This window comes from Tursiops truncatus, chromosome 4, assembly GCF_011762595.2.
Source record: "Tursiops truncatus isolate mTurTru1 chromosome 4, mTurTru1.mat.Y, whole genome shotgun sequence".
In the NCBI taxonomy this organism is placed as follows: Eukaryota; Metazoa; Chordata; class Mammalia; order Artiodactyla; family Delphinidae; genus Tursiops; species Tursiops truncatus.
In genome coordinates, this window is record NC_047037.1 from 21,743,852 (window position 1) to 21,764,656 (window position 20,805).

Below are 20,805 nucleotides of genomic sequence, written 5' to 3' on the forward strand. Positions count from 1 at the left end.
ATTCAAATTTATATAAAAAATGTGATTTTGGAAAAAATCAGGAAAGTTGGCAAGTACTTTTTTTCTGGTTTAATAAGGCATGTATTGTTTGAATATATTTGTTTTTCCTATAAACTTATGTCCATTGTTATATTGAATATACTCAGTACTTGTGATTGTAATTTGTGCTCATGTTTGGCTAATTTGACTCAACAGCGCATCCTGGAATGGCCATTCTTACACCTTTTTCCTTTCTCTTAATTTTGTATCTAATGAAAATTCTACTAAGGAATGAGCTTGGATTTATGTTTGACCAACAGAAAAAAAAAGGGCTGGAGTCGTTTCTTTGTGTGCGCTGTAAGCTTTGCTTGTTCTGCATGTTGTCTGTGAAGGACATTTCAGAATGTCAGCTTTTGATCAAAGGCTGCTATTTTTATTTACCTAAGAATACCTGAGAGAGTGGGTGTACAGGTCAACTTACCCAATCCTTCTCTTCATTTTAGACTTTACAAAGGGAAAAAGACTCCCCTACTCCGGAAACATTCCAAATGCTCAGGCCCCCAAAGGTGTTATTTTTATTTATTTTTACTTGTTTTGGTTTATTTAATTTTATTTATTTAATTAAAATACTAGATATTGTCTAGAAGTAAAGTTTAAGAGTCTTCTTTCCTTTTAGCTTGGTGTAAACGGTCGGTATTCGTTGGTTCTGAATCTGTAATGTATGTGTGTGCTTTGCATGTTGGGGTACACATTGTGTGATATTCACTTCTTAGTTCTTTGGGCTGATTTAGATTTTATGGTTGACAAATGAGAAAGTTAAATCCAAATCACTTTAACTAGTTTTTCCAGTTTTTGTTTTTTTAAGGGAGAGAAGAAGTAGGAGTAAGTATAAAGTACATCCTGATTAAAATGAGATTTGGGTACTTTTCACCATTTTTTTTTTATTACTAACTAACTCTTTTACTATTAAAACAGGTACAAAAAGAAACAACCTTACCTTAATGGTGTTTGCCACGTTTATTTGGTTTGGGGCAAGGACAGGAGACTGATTTTCTTTAGCTGCCTCATAATGCAGGAGTAATTTCTGTGTTCAGTCTCTAAATATCAGGACAATAAAAGTATGAAATAGACTGACAAAATAAAATTGATCTTTGAATTCTTGTTTAAAAATGTGATATCTTCTTTGAAAGGGAAAGAAGCCGAAAGAGGTACAATTAATTGCACTTCGGTGTCTCAAAAATATTTCTGCTTTCAAACAGGAATTCTTTTTCCTTGATGTCTACATTTAGGACCAATGAGAAAGGGACAAAAACAGTTATTCGTCTTTTTTTCAGTTGAGTGTCAGTGCTATCAATTAGTTTTGTGTGGTGTCTGAATTCATAATTAATGAAAATTTTATTTTTTATTTTAAATCATGCATGTTTTATATGAAAAATAAAAATGCATGTTCCTGAATGAGATATAAAAGTCAAAATTAATATCTTCTGTATATCTTTCCTATGGTTAAATTTATGTTCTTGTACATTCCTCCAAAATGATTAACACTATTATTTTTTGGCATATAGGGTGTGTTTATGTACATTTCTAATAGACATGAATTTGGAAGACTATTATCAACTGCCAATTATAATATTTCCCATTATAACAATGACCTCTGGCAGATTTTTGAAAATCCTGTGGTATGTATTTCATGCTCAGCTTCATTTATTACTTATTTTCCTATAACTCTAAATGGTTGTAAATCAGTTAGGTTAATAATATGAAAATATGGTAAGAGGCTTTAAAAAGGTATCTTTAATTATATTTTTTAAGGCATAATTATAGTTCTTGACTAAGAACTTTCTTTTTAAAGACATGAGGTTTGGGGAAGGGAATTATCAGTTTCTTTCATTTCTCCCAATATCTCTGTTTATATATTCAAAAACTCCAACAAATTTTTAATCACAATTTCAGAGGAAAATGTTTACAAGTAGCTCATGTATGACAATATTACATTTTGACTTTCAGGAAAAGAATTCAAAAAGTTAGTTTGTGAAAATGGATTTTATTTTATCATTTTGTTTGTTTTTTATAACAATTTTGTGAATGTACACCAAAGATAGCTAGAGAAAATTGCAGAGTAAGTGGATTCAGCATATAAAGTCTTAAGTTGAGGAAATGATTTCCTTTTGAAGTCCAAAATTATTTCTTTTCTGAAAGATTTGAATCATGTAGACATTAATTCCTTTTTTGTCTTACTGGGTTGGTTTTCTTTAGTCAAGTTGGCACAATTATTCAAGGGAAAATACTCTCTCTAATCTCTGTAATACTACTATTTATGGTTTTCTCCTTCCCAATAGTGAAAGTTTTAAATTACAAAGACAGTCCACCTGATGAGAATTGTCTTTTATTTTGTAGTAGTTGACTTTTGGGAATAGTAAATTTAATGGTCTCTGGAACTCTGTTGAAGGAAAAAGAATATCTTTTGACTTTTTTGGGGTATTTTAAAAATACTTTTGTTTCATTTTAGCTGCGTATCTCCATCTTTCACAGGAGTAGAATTGAAAAGAGGCATTTTTTAAATGGTGAGGGTGGAATTACATATTTTACTTTGGCACTGAATCTCTTGGTATTTTGAGAGACAGAATTATTTGATTTCTTGGATAATAATTAGTTTCCTGAAAAAAATTTCCCAAGTTATATCCTGTAGATATTTGTGTGAGAATTCAAATCTTTAGAGATTTGAATATGCAATGAATATATCAGAAATAATAGGAACTGCTTTTCTTTCCATGCTTTGTTTTTGGTAAATTAGCCTGACTGACATGCCTCATGAGGGGTATCCCATAGCAAAATATTTAATGATTATCCCATTATCAGAACTTCTAAGAAATTAGTAGAGTCAGTTTGTTCCATGACATTTGAAAAGCAGTCTAAAATGAAAAGTTAATATTAATGCTTTAATGTAAAATCTTAGGAGCTTGTTTCTTTAACTTCAAAAATCTATAATGATGCCAGGAAAGGATACTTAAAAATATTTAAAGGTTCTGAAATGTTATGTATGATTATTTACTGCTAATTTTCCCCCATGTTTTGGAATCAGAGAACCAATTAATATTAAAGGGAATAATGAGATAATACAGTAATTTCATCCTTATAATTATATACTATATAAATTAAATTTGTTGAAGAATTTGAAGATAACTTTTATTCTTCCATATCAAAAATTTCTGAGTTACACATAAGCAGAGATATGCAAAACTAAGAATGGCAAATAAATTATCAGAGCCCTTCTGAATTGTGGCCTCAAAAGATATATTTCAGACAAATATTTTTGAAACGTATTTTGATTGGAATTATTTTGAGCCCGTATCTCAATTCTTTCCTGTTTGCTCACTTAATTTGTACTTTGCAAAGAGAAAATTAAGAATTTTGTTAAATGGTCTAAATATATATAAGAAAAGATCGTTTTGGATATTGACTCATATTTTAATATATACTCTTTAAATATTGGGCTTTTAAATAAAACACTTGACCCAGGAAAAGGATTCCTTAGCTGATATTGACAAAAATTGATGTATCTTAGTGTGTGGCTTATGTGTCAGTGATTGGACTAAGAGAAGATTCAGGTTCATGAATTAGTATGAAGAGGAGCTATTTTTCAATATATGGTCTTATACCTTAATTTCAGTAACTAAAAGATATGAAATAGTAACCCCATGATCATTCTTTGATACACATCTAAAACTGAAGGCAGAAATTTTAAATACATTTAAAAAAATCAAAATTATTTTAGAGTAATTCACTATAAAATTATAAGTAAGGCCAAGTTGATTAATATTTTTACGAATTTTAGTAATTTTTACTGATTAAGTTTTACGAATATTTGTTGGTAGGATTATGTTCCTTATCTTTCACTTTTAAAACACACATATTTACCTACACCTATTTATATGCATAGAATATAGTATACAAATATAGTGACTATACGATTACTCAAATTTTAAAATCCTGAGTTATAAAAGTCCGTAAATAAACATTTTGCCATTCATAAAATGATGTGAACATACATAGAATCAGGCGAAGTTTAAAAAACATAAACTGTGGTTTCTGAAAATTCCTACTTTGTCTACTACATGTAGTCATTTATAAATTGCTTGAGCAATTTCTAAAGTGCATGTACTTTATATTTTCTATTAAAGTATTTATGAAAAGGTTTTTGCTTTAATCCGTGCAATTGATTTTTTTGTAGGACTGGAAGGAAAAGTATATAAACCGAGATTATTCGAAGATTTTCACTGAAAATATAGTTGAACAGGTTTGTATTAATAATTACTATGATATGTAGAGCATTTTTGCTATATTTTCCAGCAGGGAATATTATTAATGCAATACTGCTTTAGCAGCAGATGTTGTGAAAGTGGAGAAACTTTATCCTTTAGGTAAAATTCATATGACTTAATTACCAGTTTTACAGCCTTAAGGGTCATACAGTTGTAAACATGTAGAAAAATGAGAATTAACAATAATTTTAAGATCATGCCATTTTTTTAGCATACTCCCAAATGTTATAGCTATCTCAAAAATAAGGAATTCTTGGCAGATCTCTGGTGTAGGTCTCTTTCAATGAAAGTTTATCTTTGAAAGAAATTGAGCTCCAAACGTCTCTTCTCAGAGAGGTCTTTTAAAAAATGAACTCTGTTTGAGGTTAGTGTTCCAAGCTATTGCTAATACCTTATTTCAGAGAATCTAACGTGTCTAAAATGTCTTTAATTCTGAGATGCTGTTATTTTGTGTACCATGAGAAAGGAAAAAACTACTGCCAATTAAACTATGATGCAATGTTTTCTAGTCACTTAGAATTTTTAATTTTATGCATATTGAAAGAGCTATTTTAGACTTATTAAGGCATATATGTTATAGAGCACTGTATACATAATAGCATTTCATTTCAATGAGTGGTAGTATAAATCATTTAAAAAGATGTTTCAAAAGGCAAGTCAACAGTGCCAACTAAATGTGTGCATGTGCACACACACAGATACACACAAAGTGAGGACAGAATGAATGCCTGACCAAGTGTACATGCCCTGTGGCATTAACAACATCACTATGGCTGCCTGGCCAACTGTGTCTCTAAGACACGTCTTGATTGCACAGATGTTAAAATGCAAACAAAATAAGTAAATAAATGAAAATTAAAGTCTTAGAAATTGTTTAAAAAAAACCAAAACCCAAACTAGTATTGTTTGTAACAGTACTGTCAGTAATGTTGGGCAAACTTCTTAAAAAGACATCTAAGTGAGATAAATATTGAATATTCTGTACTTTTGAAATGCCATTTCTTAGTAAAAAGACACAAAATGTTATTCTCTTAATGGTGATATCATGTTTTATATGTAGCCTTGTCCAGATGTTTTTTGGTTTCCTATATTTTCTGAAAAAGCCTGTGATGAATTGGTGGAAGAAATGGAGCATTATGGCCAGTGGTCTGGGGGAAAACATCATGTAAGTTGTCATTTCACACAAAGAACTAAAATGTGTATGTGGGGCAAGGAGGAGTGTAGATATTTAGAGAAGGTAGAGGAGGCTTGTCCTTTTTGTCTTACATCTCTGAGTCTTAGACCTAAATGAAGGGGCTACCCAAGGCTGTCAAGAGAACTCTTGTTTTTAGCCTAATTCTGGTACTAATTGTTTAATTTAACATTTAATCTATCCGGGCCTCAGTTTCATCTCCAATTATACTGGATAGGCCTTAAGGGTCAGTGTCTCCTGGCAGGGGATGGTAAGGTAATGCCTATTGTGTGACACTGCTCTTCTCCAAGGTCACTTTTTATTCTCTGCATTTTTGCAGTGAGCTGTAGTGAAAATACCAAAACAAAGTTTCTGTGGTTGACTGCCAAAGCTATTTTTTTGTGTGTAGACATAGGAAGGAGGAATCTGTTTGAATGCCTTTGGTGTAATTCAGTTTTGCATTTACATTCAGAGTCAAAGACTTGGCTGAAAGCATTACTGTAGGTGGTTCAAGGTATTTCTTTTCCTCTGAGAACCCACAGATGCCAGTTCCTTCACAGTACTGAGGAATTTTCGTGGAATGTTCTGGAATATCACTGCCTCTGCTCAATTATATATTCCCCAGCTAGTTAGCTGATCAGGAAGATAGAAGTTCAAAGTATGAGGAAGAGCTTGAAGTCAGCATGTTGTAGGATAATGAAAAGCAATCATGGAAGGACTTTGGGTGCCACAAAATAAAAGTGAGGAACTTGGCAGGGAAAGTTTATTTTCAGTGACAGGTAATCCAAGTGGCAGACAGACAGAATCTATGCCCGTCACCAGCTAAGACTGCCTGAAGGTTCACTGTAAAAACACTCATTTTTTAGGGGACACGGGAAGGCTTTGGCAATCAATCTTATTTACTTTCTCATCATACCTCACATATCTATTAAATAAGTAGGAAAGCAGTCTTACTCTGTAATACTTTGCTTCATCATTGATACATTTGCAAAGCCATGTTATCTAAGTTATTTTGATAGTTTCGCAATTAAAGCAGATGGTACACCATAATTGAACTGTTATTTTTATTGTCTGTTACGATCTTGTGGTTGAAAAAATTCCAAGATAATGTAAGTGTGATTTGCACACAGACCACAGTTTATGATGTCATGAATACTCTTTTTAGGATAGCCGTATATCTGGTGGTTATGAAAATGTCCCAACTGATGATATCCACATGAAGCAAATTGGTCTGGAGAATGTATGGCTTCATTTTATCCGGGAATTTATTGCGCCTGTTACGCTGAAGGTCTTTGCAGGCTATTATACTAAGGTAATTATCCTCCCGTTCCTGCTGCCTACCTCCTACCAGTTTTTACACAAATGTGCTATTTTATATTGTTATTGATAAGCAAATCCGTTGATTTACTTTGCTCTTTTAGGGATTTGCACTATTGAATTTCGTAGTAAAATACTCCCCTGAAAGACAACGCTCTCTTCGCCCTCATCATGACGCTTCTACATTTACCATCAACATTGCGCTCAATAATGTGGGAGAAGATTTTCAGGTAATTATGGCTTTTTTTTTACATTTTTCAAAAGAAATATGTCATTATGAAAGGGCTTTGCCTTATTTTTTTTAGATTCTGCTTAGATATCATCATTTGAATTTTATCACTCATTAAAAATGAAACAAGTTGATACATTTATTGGTCTATCTTTTTTAGGGAGGTGGATGCAAATTTCTAAGGTACAATTGCTCTATTGAGTCACCAAGAAAAGGCTGGAGTTTCATGCATCCAGGGAGACTCACGCATTTGCATGAAGGACTTCCTGTTAAAAATGGAACAAGATACATCGCTGTGTCATTTATAGATCCCTAAGTTATTTACTTTTCATTGAATTCAGTTTTCTTTTGGAATGGATGCCTGGCATGAACATGTCTTTGAAGTTGTGCTTGAGACGATGAGAAGAATATTTAAATAACTTCCACAGAACAACTTCACTTTGGGCCAAACATTTGAAAAACTTTTTATAAAAAATTGATATTTCTTAATATCTGCTCTGAGCCTTAAAACACAGATTGAAGAAGAAGAAAAAGGAAAAAAAAATGTAAAAGCAAATATTTATTTCTATGCCTTATTGTCTCTGAGAATAATAACAACTTTCTGAATTTGTTTTTCAGTTGATAAAGTATTCAGGTACAGATGAACAAGTGACAAATGAGACTAATAATATTTTCTTATTAAAAGGCTGGGAAGAGTTTTATTTATCAACATGTAGACAAAATGGATATACATGAAAATTTCAAAAATTTTAATTTTTGAAATGCTGAAAAACTGGAGTTCTAACTGAATTTGTACGCAACTAATTGTGTAAGTGCTTTTTTGACTGCCTATATAGGTACCTTTTACAGTAGTTACTGAAGGAATACAAAGAACAATATTACACAGTGTTTTTCCTCAAGAAACTTAGTACAAAGTATAACTGAAGTACATATCCAGTGGAAAACATTTCTGTTTAGATTGTTAGACAGATTTTTTTACATTTGCAGTAGAAATCAAGCCTTATGTTCCTTCAGATGAATTTTCCAAGGTAGATTATATTAAGTAGATGTTAGATTTAGGACAGCTTTTGAGCCTTTCGATTTCTTAAAGTACATCAAGTATCAACTTAAGATCAGCAAGTGTCCTTAACTCAAAACAGGGTTTTTTTTTTTTTATTCTAGAAAATAATGAGGAAAAAGAAAATTTCATTGAGATTAGTAGTAACACTTTATGACTTTTTTTAAAAAACTCTTTTTACGTTTTTAAGTACTTGAATTTTATATCAGGAAGATAAAGTTGGTGAGCCTTTGTCCTTCCCTTTTGCCTTTTGTCTTCCTCCTAATTCTTTTCTTCAGGAGGGTGATTCACATTTTTGTCTTCCCAGCATAGTCTCCATTTTGTCATTCTTACTCTTTTTTTTTGCGGTACGCGGGCCTCTCACTGTTGTGGCCTCTCCCGTTGCGGAGAACAGGCTCCAGACGCGCAGGCTCAGCGGCCATGGCTCACGGGACCAGCCGCTCCGTGGCATGTGGGATCCTACCGGACCAGGGCACCAACCCGTGTCCCCTGCACCAGCAGGCAGACTCTCAACCACTGCGCCACCAGGGAAGCCCCTATTCTTCTTACTCTTTTTATTACCTTCCTTTTATCCCACTTCAAGAAATTCCCCAACACCAAAAAATTTGTGACTTGAGTTTTTACCATTACTCTGAGTGAGGTTTAAATATTCTTATTGTAGCTACTGTTTTTAATTTAAAGGTTAAACTTGAAAAAAAGTTTTAAGTCATGGTGCCAAATTTCATTTTTCTAACACCATGTGTTAGAAAATTATGAAAAATAAAATAATTTAAAATAAGTTTCTGTTCTTTTTATTATTGGTGATTTATCTTTAGAAGAGAATATATGGTGGAGTATACTGAAAGAATATCTGGATGCAATAGGCCGTGATTTTTAAATTTTGCTTGGTACATTTACTGATATCAGAACTTAATAAACATTCTAGTTATTGAATTCCAAATTGAATTGTAATATCTTCCATTTCAGACTGACTAGAGATTTCATCTAACTTATTTTACAAGTGAGAAAACAGAGACAAAAATATTTATTTGTTATATATTGATTTACTCAATGGTGTTTTTCAAGTCCTTACTGTGGGCCAGGCACTGGTCCAAGCACTGAAGGTATGGTGATGAATAAGATGTTATATTACTGGGAGATGGATTTAGGAAATAAGGAGTTGGGTTCTACCGCCTTTTTGTTCTTTATTGGCACTTAATATCCAAAGTAAACTCCTACTATCCATCAACTTGATTGAAGAGATATTTTAATAATTATTTGTGAATTATATTACTATACTTCAGGATGGTATTCTAAATATAAATACTGGTATGTCATGGATACCAACCATTCAGAACAGACTTTGGTTATAAAAAACAGTTCTACCAGTGCAAGCCAGCTTAATGTCCCTTGTGGTACACTTCAGAGGAAGGACATAACCAGATACTAGTTCTTTCCAGTAGTAGGTGGTGACTTACAGTAGCTGTTTTAATCTCATGCTATGTTGCCAGAAATTGGATCAAGGCAATCAGCTGAGCACATTTTCTACCTTTCCTCTTTTCCAGACTTCATGAAATGATATGAAATGTACTTTTAAATAGAACAATTTATCCTGAAGATTAAATCTAGTCCTACTGTTATCCTATCGACTATCATCATTATCTTATTACTCATCAAGTATTACTAAGTGCTGATCATAACATGGGCTGGGCACCGTATTAGAATAATTGGGGCCATTTATTGAGTCCCTACTGTAGGCCAGCTACTTTATGTAGGTTATCTATAATTGTCACAACAATCTCACAGTGCAAGTTTTATTATCCTCATTTTATGGAAGAAAACGAAATCTCAAGAAGATAAAATGACTTTCCTAAGGCCACACAATGGGCAAATTGCAGAAGCAGAGGTTGTCTGTAAACAAAGATCTGTCTGACTCCCAAAGGTCTGTCTTTTTCCACTAACTCCCAGTCTTTTTTTTTTTTTTTTTTGCGGTACGCGGGCCTCTCATGGCTGTGGCCTCTCCCGTTGCGGAGAACAGGCTCCAGACGCGCAGGCTCAGCGGCCATGGCTCACGGGCCCAGCCGCTCCGCGGCATGTGGGATCTTCCCGGACCGGGGCACGAACCCGTGTCCCCTGCATCGGCAGGCGGACTCTCAACCACTGCGCCACCAGGGAAGCCCAACTCGCAGTCTTTTGAAAACAAAACTGAATTGTAAGAATGGTCCCTGACTCTAATAGGATTATATCTGTGTAGGAGAAAGAGTTAAATTAATAAAGACTATCAGATAAGTAAATACTATATAAAACATGAACAATGAAAATGTGTGCATTTTGCAAGCAATGATTGCTATAAATGAACAGGAAGGAGGAGGGAGGACATCGGTGTTGATTGAAGTTCCCGGGGAGGTTTCATCAAACAAACAAAAAAAAGAACAATTCATAATTAATGAGCGAAAGTGCGACAAATTCCCTAAGTAGGTCAAAAATTTAAAGCTGGAAATCAGGCAGGATTAGGTGGATAGGGAAAGCTATAGCTTGAAACATGTTCAGCTCTGGCAATCACTAATCTATTCTCTGTTTCTGTGAGTTCAGTTTTTTAAAATTCCACATATATGTGAGATGATACAGTATTTGTCTTTCTCTGTCCTATTTCACTTAGCACAATGCCCTTAAGCCTCATCCATGTTGTCACAAATGGCAATATTTCCTTCTACTTCATGGTTGAATAATATTCTAGTGTGTGTGCATGTGCGTGTGTGTGTGTGTATTTATATATATCATTTTTTCTTTATGCATTCATCCGTTGATAGACACTTAGGTTGTTTCCACGTCTTGGCTGTTGTAAATAATGGTCCAGTGAACATGGGAATGTGAACAGCTTTTGGGGATAATGATTTAGTTTCCTTCAGATATATTTTCAGAAGTGGAATTGCTAGATCATATCATCACAATTTTTAAGTTATTGAGGAACCAAAATCTTTTACTATGGAAATATATCTGTGTATTAATTGTAAAGAAAAAAAAGTAGAAAGAAAAGAGAATGTAATTTAATTACAATAAATTGAAGTGTATTGATGTCAATAGTAACTATTGGTGTCTGCGGGTACATGTATGTGAGTGTGTGTGTATACATATATTACCAAAGGGCTTTAAATGCTAATGGTGGCATTTTTTCTCATTCTTAATGTGCATAGGAATCAATGTGAATATCTTCCCTTAATATGGATACTTTAGTAGTAGTCCAGTATATTAATTTTTTTCACTCTGCTTTATTTTTGAAAAACACTAGTAATTTACCTGTATTGGTAACTTACCTAAGAAATCAAGTACCCTTCTACAGAATAAACATATGAAAAACAGTTAACATACAATCTGAGTGGTCCATCCTAATGACAGAATCTCTTTATATTTTCCTTCACTCCTACTTTCCTGTCTGTCATATGCACTTCTTAATCTCCCTGTTTGCTAAGCCCTAAATAAAGCCCATCTTGTATGACATTTTTGGGGCATGTCATTCATTTGGAATATGGAGTGGTCTATACAACAGATCCCTTCAAGTTGCAGGAAAGCCAAACAAAATTTTCTGTCACAGTTAAGAGTCAGTCTCAGTAAATACCTCACTTTGACTAGATGTTGACTATTTCAGAAAATTAAAGTCTTTAAACTTGATGAAAGCAGCTTTTGTCAAACTGCACTGTTTATCTGTGTCTTTCAGAATAGCAAGCTACAGACTTCTTTTAGTGTAACTCTTTATTAAGAAAAAGCCATTGGGGAGAAACCGGGGAAATGTATAAAGCTCTTCAATGAAAGCAATGAATTTTGGATTAAATTTGAAGAGAAATACACTAAGAAATAACTAATGAAAAGAGAAGAAAACTGTACACACAGACATGCTTTTAAAATGCAGCGTACTATATTGCTAAATTATTCTAATAAAAAGAATTAGAAAATTGGAAAGATGGATATATATGCAAGGGATGTGTGGACTTTATAAATTTCAAATCTTCCAAACAGTTTCTTTTTAATTTTAAAGATAAACTTTAAATTATATTTTTGTTTTATTCTTAATATATTGAAATAAATTAGAAAATATTAATTTGGAAAAGTAGGTTCTTTGCTGATTCTTGAGGTACTGTATTTTTTTTTTGTGATAAATCAAGTAACAATGATTATTTTAGCATGCTATTCTATCTTTACTGAAAAATGGTTGACTTAAAAAAATCTGATTAAACTCTTGAAAATTAGAAAAGAAGTTCTGCCTATTTAACAAGATAAAATAAGTAATCAACTTAAAGAATGGTTTTAACAAAAGAAATGGAAAACATCATGCATGCTATCAACAATTTAAGGAAAATCTTGTTCCTTTCAAATTATCTTCATCCCAAAGTAACTATTAGATTTCAAAAAGAGAATTCAGGGATGTAGAAGGAGAAAAACAAAATTCATGTAAATTTGTAATAAGTAATGAACTTCTCTGTGCTTAACTATAAAATAATTTAAAAAATAATTTTAAAAGACATTTTTCTTAACACTGATTTAAGTTCAGTTACTTTTCCTTTAGGAATGTAATCTGAAATGGCAGAAAAAATCCTTAAGGAAAGCACATAATGATATAAAATCCTGCACCTACTCAGGAGACTTAAAATTTGACAGAGCTTAACTTCCAGGTGAGAAATGGACAAATTAGAGCATAACTTTCTTCTGCTGATCATAAATGATTAGATAATTGATTAATTGAAAATGTGCATATTTAAAAAATGAGATTATTCTATTAAATTTTTTATTATTTTCATTTGTGATTACATGAATATACATTTTACAAATCTTGCCAAATTGTGACATCAGAGCCCCACCTTGTGGCCAGTGTAGATAACTAATAGAGTCTAAATTTTAAGCAAAAAGCAAGAGCCTTAAATTTTTTTTAAGGTTCATGCTTTCAAAATGTTTCTTAAAGGCTAACATAAATAAAAATGATATAAATTTGGGTGATTTTTTTCAGGAATTCCTTTTTTTATTTTTGTAGATACAACACAGTGTTTTAAAAGGAGGAATTGGGATACCTTATTCTGAAATAAGGGGTAGCTAGCATATTCCCAGTTAGTACTGATGAAGTTGTTTTCTATACTTTATGTAGTTTGGAAACTGCTAATCTGTTTTCACTAGGTAATACGGGCCAATGATAAAATCAGTTTAGAAATGGCCAGACTCAATTACAACTGATACAGTAATTGGTTTTGAGTAAACAAAATAACTTACATGACTTTAGAAAACTTCCATAGGGTTTGATTATAAAGAACAAATGTATTTTTAAAAATTCCTTTGCGGCAGGGAAAGGTAAATCACAATTTTTTTTTTCTCATAATCAGCACAGGGCTAGTAAAGTGCAGCAATGAAGACAGGTTCTCTTTTGGTTTTTTGAGGATTAAGGGAATTTGTTCCTGCTGAAGTTATTGAAGGGAGGTGTACCAGTTCTAAATTACTGTAGCTCTCACATATTCAGATGTTGCCCCACATCCTTCTTGATCATCTTTCCCTCCTTTGAGTTGCCTTGCAGCCTGGCTGCTTCAATGAATTCAGGTGCTGCTCATCTAAGTCTAGAGCAATTTCGTTGCTTTTCATATTGTCCTAAGGTGGCTTTCCTTTTGATCTTCTGTGAGCCAAGAGGAGAGGAAATTTTAAAATATACCTATGATCAAAACCTCAATGGTTTGGTGTCTGTGATAGCAAGTCTCCAAAGATGGTCCTCAATGACCCATGCCTCCCAGGATTCGTATCTCTGCACACTTCGCTCTCACCTTGAACCTGGGTGGGCCTTCTGTAACCAGTGGAGTGCAGTAGAAGTTACTCTGCATAACTTCCAAGTTGAGTCAGGAGAGACCCAGTGGCTTTGATCACCTAGAACATTCACTCGTAGGCACTTCTGGAATCCAGGTGCCATTCTGTGAAAAGCCCATGCCACATAAAAGCACTCCAGCCAACAGTGGAAGCTCAGTTACTACATCATCCGGCACCATGTGAGTGAATTATTTGGACATCAAGCTCTGTCGAACCTTCAGATGACTATTGTCCCCATGGTTGACTTCTGCCTGCAATCACATGTGAGTCCCCAAGCGAGAACCACCCAGCTGAGCCCAGTCAACCCACAGAGCCGTGAGAGAGGAAGATTACATTGTTTTGAGTCACTAAGTTCTGCATAGTTTATTACGCAGCAATAGAAACCAAAACAGGGATAATTGCCCATACTTCCTCTCTAATTGGGCCTGCTTTCCTGAGCACTTAATGTACTGGATTGTTTATTTACCTTTCATTTTCCTCAATAAAGCCATGTTTCTTGAAGGAAGGGACTGGTCCTTATTCAGTCTTTTCAGTTTTAGAGAGAGCCTGGCATACAGTAGGCACTCATATGTGTGAATGAGTAATTGGGAGTTGATTTTATGTCTGAGATTTTGTTGTATTTGAATCAAAATGATCCCTGAGGGAAATAGGAGTTTTGAATTTAACAGACCAAAAATAAAAATAAATCTATGTGTTCTTTGGCTGTGCTGTGTGAGGTAAAGACTTGAGAAAGACTGTACAATCTGTTCCTGAATAAAAGAATATGCAGGCAGCACCAAGTTGGATAGAGTGATGTACTAAGATGTTATAAAAAGAAACCCATATCACTGTTATCCTCAATATCCTGTGAGAAAGGACCGAGACAGGGAATGGTCAGTTTATGAGTAAACTGCTTGGCGGGTTTAGTCTTTTATATTGAAAGACAAAAATAACCAATTTCTCCCGAGGGTATCCTATGTCCAGAGACTTGACCCATGGTAAGATGGCCAAGTAAGATTTGGTGCAATCGCGCAAAGAAGAGAGAGCTCGTGATTGTAGACAGCCTTGGTTCCAGACAATAGCCTGAGTTCCCTCAGTCTTTTGTTTCTTCAGCTCCAAAAGCACAGACACAATTTGAGAAATTTCATGGAGCTGCAAGATGTTCTCTCAGGTTATTTGTACAATGGGAAAGAAAGGTCACAGAGTCCAGCTTCCTTCCCGTGTCCGTGACAGATCACTAGTCACAGATCACTAGATCACTAGACTTTAAATAAATATTTTGAATTGAATGAATTTGGTTTTACACATCTTAAAACAGTTTTTAGTAAAATGCAAAAGCATTATATCCATATACTGACTAAAAAATCTATATTTTATCATCCCACTTTAAACTAAGAAATAGTTCTAAAGTAGAAAAATGTGAAAACGGTGGATTTCTAAATGCCAAGGAGAGTGTGTCCTTGAGGTGTATTCTCACAGGAACTACTGTTGTTACCATAGTTACAGATTACACTGCTCATTGGGTGTGGCTTGTTGATTTTAACCAAACAGGATTTTAACATTTGTTCAGTATGGTGCTAGAAATGTGATCAATAATGGAATTAAAACTTTATAATTTCAAAAGTATGGACCTGAATGAATTTGTTCAAAAAATGAATTGTTTAGGAGAGCTGTAATGTGGATGATGTCAGAAAGAAAAAACAGAATTTAGAAACTTCTTGACTGCATGTCAGTAATAGTTTGAATAAAACAGACTAGGGAAAAAGTATTCTTATACAAATACAGAGGAGATATCTTTAACTGTTTAAAACTGGTAAAGGATTTGGCAGATCTGAGACGTTAAAAGGGTAACAGTGAATTCAAGTGTGTAAAGTGACAGATATGGGAGAGAGCAATGAAATCAAGGAGTTATAATCAATCTAACTATAGTCCAAAGTGAGGATGTGAAAACTGGACATAAACCCCACCTAACTTGCCAATGATTAGAAAGGTTTCATCTCCTAATTTGGGGTGTTTGTTTTGGCCTTAAGATTTCAGATTCTATTTTGGGGAGGAAGCATGTTGTGTGCACTGTTTTTCAAACAGTTTCATCCTTCAGCAGACTTTCTTGTAAATATTTATTCCAATGTTTCCTTATTTTTTAAAGTCTAAAATGAGGACAGAAGGAGATGTGCAGAATGTGTACTTGTCCATGTCGCATGATTAATTGGAGCGCTCAGATGTTTGTAGCCCAGAATGTAAAGCTTCAATGATGGTTTACATTTGTAACAATTACATGTAATTTTCCCTGAACATCCCTGTGCTTCCCAGATTTTCCACCCACTCATAGTTAAGTGGGGCCTTGTGACTGTTTTTTGGCCACTGGCCTGTGACCAGAAATAATGTGGATCACTCCCAAGGCCAAACATTTAAAAGCCCATTATAGCGATCCTTGAAGCATATATATACTGAGATGTCTGGATCCTGAGTCACTATTTGGAAGGGAGTTTCCATGAAGGGGTATCAGACCCACAAGAGCTATGTGTGAGAAAGAAATAAGTTTTACATGTTAAGCCACTGAGGTTTCCAGGCTTGCAAGATGGCTTATTTTTACCTAATATACCAATCACATGTTTGAGAAAAAGATACATATTTTAATTGAAGAAGATAGATTTAGGTATCTACTGGTTTTAAAATAATGAAAACCTAGAGTTAATTTAGGTTTTAGTGATTTAATTTGTATCATCTAACAATAGAATCTCAAGATTGGAGTGGTCTTAAAAGCTAGGTAGTCCAATCTCTGTCCTGCTTTCACCCTAAACAAATCCCTTTCAGGTTTCCCTGGTTGGTGATCATCCAGACTGTACTTGAAAACTTTATTTAGTGAATGTTTATTAGGCGTCTCTTAACATGCCTATCATTGTACCTGACATTAAAGATTTGATTTAGATTAATAGATAGGATTTATCATCTTTGCATTACAATCCAGTGATGATCAAGTCATTGAATCCTGATGTAGACACAGCAGAGCATTTTCTTAACTGTGTTAGAATCTGTCTTTTGTAACTTCGACTTAAAGTTTATACATGTACATTTGAAAACGATATGAAAAAAGTTAATGCCTTTTAACATGGGTGTCTCTTTCATATATTTAACTGCAGTAATCACAACTGTTTCCTCTCTCCCCCCAACCCCCTATGCCTCCTCCTTTCATCTTTTCCACACTTAAAATATCAGACTCTTCCCTAGTCTTTTATATTGAAAGACAAAAATAACCAATTTCTCCCGAGGGTATCCTATGTCCAGAGACTTGACCCATGGTAAGATGGCCAAGTAAGATTTGGTGCAATCGCGCAAAGAAGAGAGAGCTCGTGATTGTAGACAGCCTTGGTTCCAGCCAATAGCCTGAGTTCCCTCAGTCTTTTGTTTCTTCAGCTCCAAAAGCACAGACACAATTTGAGAAATTTCATGGAGCTGCAAGATGTTCTCTCAGGTTATTTGTACAATGGGAAAGAAAGGTCACAGAGTCCAGCTTCCTTCCCGTGTCCGTGACAGATCACTAGACCTCTGCTTGAGGGTTTGCAGATTGCTCATCTGTGGTTGAAAAGCTCCTGTTAGCAGAATGCTTTTCCTTATATTGAGCTGATATCAGCTGCCCTTGCAACTTCTTCCTGTCGCCTCTTGTTCTGCTTTCTAAAGGAGCACAGACTAAGTTGAACGCCCTTTCTATGTGTTAGCAATGCAAATGGATTGTGGTTTTCCTAAATCTGCTCTCCAAGACAAACATTTCAGGATTCACAGCCATCTCATCATCCTGTCCTCTGTGGCTCTCTGCTTCTCTCTCCATTGTCAACATCGCACTTGACAGTGTGTCACCTAGAAACCTGGCTCCTGCAGTGATTCTGATTGCCTCCTTTGGTCTGGTCACTCTATTTCTAGATGTAAAGCCTAAGATTTTACCATCTTGTATAGGGGGTTATACCACAATGATTTAAAAGAAAACACCAGATTAGTGGTTTTCAAACCAGGTTGCACATTAAAATCACCTGGGGGAGCAGTTAAAAAATGCTGATGCTCACGTCCTAGTCCTGACCAAAGAAACCAGGATCTCCAGGAGTAAGGCCCAAATACAGCTATTTTTTAAAGTGCTTCAGTGATTTTAATGTGCAGTAATGCGTTTTGCTCTTAAATGAGGCTTCTCTCAACCTGTATGCAAATGCAATTTTTTATTTGAATGTAAAATATCGGACTTTTGCTCTGTTCCAGTTTAATTATCTCTGATAATAGGAGTCCCATAATTTCCAAATGCAATTTTGTGAGGTCAATCTTCAACAATCTTCAACAAAGCTAGAACACTGAAACTACTAAAATGTCCATAAGATGTTTAGAAAAGTTTGGAAAGGAATTTTAAGAAGTATAAGGATGAATTCATTTCAATTTAATATTTCTTATATTGTTGGGTTTATGCATAATTTGTACTGTATGTAAGAGCATCCTACATCATACTATGAATAAACTTGAATGATCATTGTTAGCAGATGACAGAGACCAGTATTTATGGGATACAAGAATGTTTTTCCAAATTCTAGGTCCTTCCAAACAAAACAAGCATTAATTAATCCTCTGTGAGTTAGCTCTTTTCTATTGAAACACTAGGTTTCAAGGCATATCCAAATAAAATTTTTTTTTTACAATGGTGTGTTAGTTTCTGCTTTATAACAAAGTGTATCAGTTATACATATATATATGTTCCCATATCTCTTCCCTCTTATGTCTCCCTCCCTCCCACCCTCCCTATCCCACCCCTCTAGGTGGTCACAAACCACGGAGCTGATCTCCCTGTGCTATGCGGCTGCTTCCCACTAGCTATCTATTTTATGTTTGGTATAAACTACTTTTTATTCCTTTAACTTTTGATATCTTTTAGCTGTTAAAAGGAATGTCATTTTAGAAAGTTTGGCAGCAGAAAATGAGTCCGGCACATCTGAAATTAATCAGCGTTGAGTAAGAATTAAGAGGAACAACTGCAGTTATTTAAATTTGCATCTCTGGGTCAAGATTGCCCAAGCATTGCAGTAAAATGAATTAGAATTTCTTAAAAATCCATGTTATTGGCCCTTTATTTAAAAGGCCAGGAGCAGCCCTCACGTTGCATCCCCCATTGTTCTTGGTATATTGAGTACATTGTTGATAATGATCATGATGTACAGTTTTGAAAGCACCTAGTTCTTAGGCTAAGGCATCATGCATTGCTGTTCATAGTATTTTTCACATCCACTTAAAATGAGTTAGGGATAGTCCAGAGGAATAATGTTAATACCATCAAAATGAAGATACAAGAGGTCAGAAAACATTTAGAGGAAGTGGTGAGATATTTATTGTAATTGCACACACAACTTATTATTTCTCTCTGTAGAGCCAAGACAAAAGAAGAAACACAATAGGTTACTCTACAGAGGTCTCTTGATGTTGCCCAAAGACATTTTTCACTGCCCAGTTACTCACCTTTTTTTTTTTTTTCTATATCTGTATATATTAGACCTTCATCTAGAGATTCAGTCTTGCTTGCCCTCACCTCAGTTCTAATCCTGTCTGTGCTCAAGGGCTCCAAGTAGGTCAAGTAACGAGTTAACACTGATGCCTGTTTGGCTTTGACTTTTTCCTGTCAGATTTGTTAACCAAGTTTTATTTTGAGCCTGTGAAGAAATCATACTCTTCATTTATTAGAACTGGATTTGTCTTGTTCTTTTTTTTTTTTTTTTTTTGCTGTACGCGGGCCTCTCACTGCTGTGGCCTCTCCCATTGTGGAGCACAGGCTCCGGACACACAGGCTCAGTGGCCATGGCTCACGGGCCCAGCCGCTTGCGGCATGTGGGATCTTCCTGGACCGGGGCACGAACCTGCGTCCCTGCATCGGCAGGCGGACTCTCAACCACTGCGCCACCAGGGAAGCCCCTGTCTTGTTCGTTTTGTCTGAACACCTTCCTGGATACCTTGATTCTCATTGCTGTTACCCTGAGACTGGGATCCTGTCAAGGACTAGAGGTCAGTTTGTGCTTTACAAACATGCCAGTTAGCTTTTGCCAAACAAAAGATTACATAACAAACCACTCCCACAGCACAGTGCCTTACAATTACAATAATTTAATTTCATGGATCTATGAGTTGCCTGGGCTCAGCTTAATGGGGTTTTCCCTGCTGTAAATCTCTCATTTCCCTTCCAGGCCCAATGGTCTCACCCCAGCATATTTCCCCCATGGCAATGACAGAGGGAAAGGCAAGTGGAAACATAGAAGGACTCTTGGAACTGGCACATCACCACTTCCATATTATTCTTTTGCTAAAGCAAGTCATATTGCTGAACCTAATCTGAAGGATAAAGAAATACACTTGGAACCCTTAGGAAGAGAAATATGGCTGAGAATGTGGAAGCAGGAAGGACTGTTGAAAGGTATGAAGTGTTATTTAAAACATTAAAAATTATTATCCCAATTAAAAAAAAATGTACAGTTGACCCCTTGAACAACACAGGAATTAGGGGCACCAACCCTCATGCAGTTGAAAATCCGAGTAAGACTTTATAGTCAGCCCTCTGTATCCCCTGTTCTGCATCCACGGATCGAACCAACCACAGATCACGTACTGCGCTAGTACATATTGAAAAAAAAATTCAGGAATAAGTGGACCCATGCAGTTCACACCCGTGTTGTTCAAGGGTCCACTGTATTACGAAATAACTATTATGCCATATGCTAGTAGGATGCTGTTTCATTTATCAATTCATTTCTTTCAATAAATATTTGAAGGCCCAGGGCAAAAGCGTCTAACCTGCCTTCTCTTCTGATTCATCACATAATGTCACATGATCCCCGGCAACTCACTTAAGGTTTTTTTTTTTAACTTTTTTTTTTTTTTGCGGTACGGGGGCCTCTCACTGTTGTGGCCTCTCCCGTTGTGG

At 35.0% G+C, this 20,805-nt stretch overlaps 1 protein-coding gene across 3 annotated transcripts in view; it reads left to right on the top strand.

Annotated features, from left to right (window-relative positions):
• The window catches only part of PLOD2 (procollagen-lysine,2-oxoglutarate 5-dioxygenase 2), a 109,780-nt gene extending 98,638 nt beyond the window's left edge, over positions 1-11,142 (top strand). For 2 of the 3 annotated variants that reach the window (XM_019934122.3, XM_073803719.1), the window contains exons 14-20: positions 483-545; positions 1,545-1,658; positions 4,211-4,276; positions 5,362-5,466; positions 6,638-6,784; positions 6,894-7,019; positions 7,179-11,142. In XM_019934122.3, the coding sequence (XP_019789681.1) occupies positions 483-545; positions 1,545-1,658; positions 4,211-4,276; positions 5,362-5,466; positions 6,638-6,784; positions 6,894-7,019; positions 7,179-7,334 (777 nt within the window). In that variant the 3' untranslated portion in view covers positions 7,335-11,142. The remainder of the gene's footprint in view (positions 1-482; positions 546-1,544; positions 1,659-4,210; positions 4,277-5,361; positions 5,467-6,637; positions 6,785-6,893; positions 7,020-7,178) is intronic. The other variant, XM_019934124.3, reaches the window with a different exon arrangement.
• Positions 11,143-20,805: the final 9,663 nt, after the last annotated feature.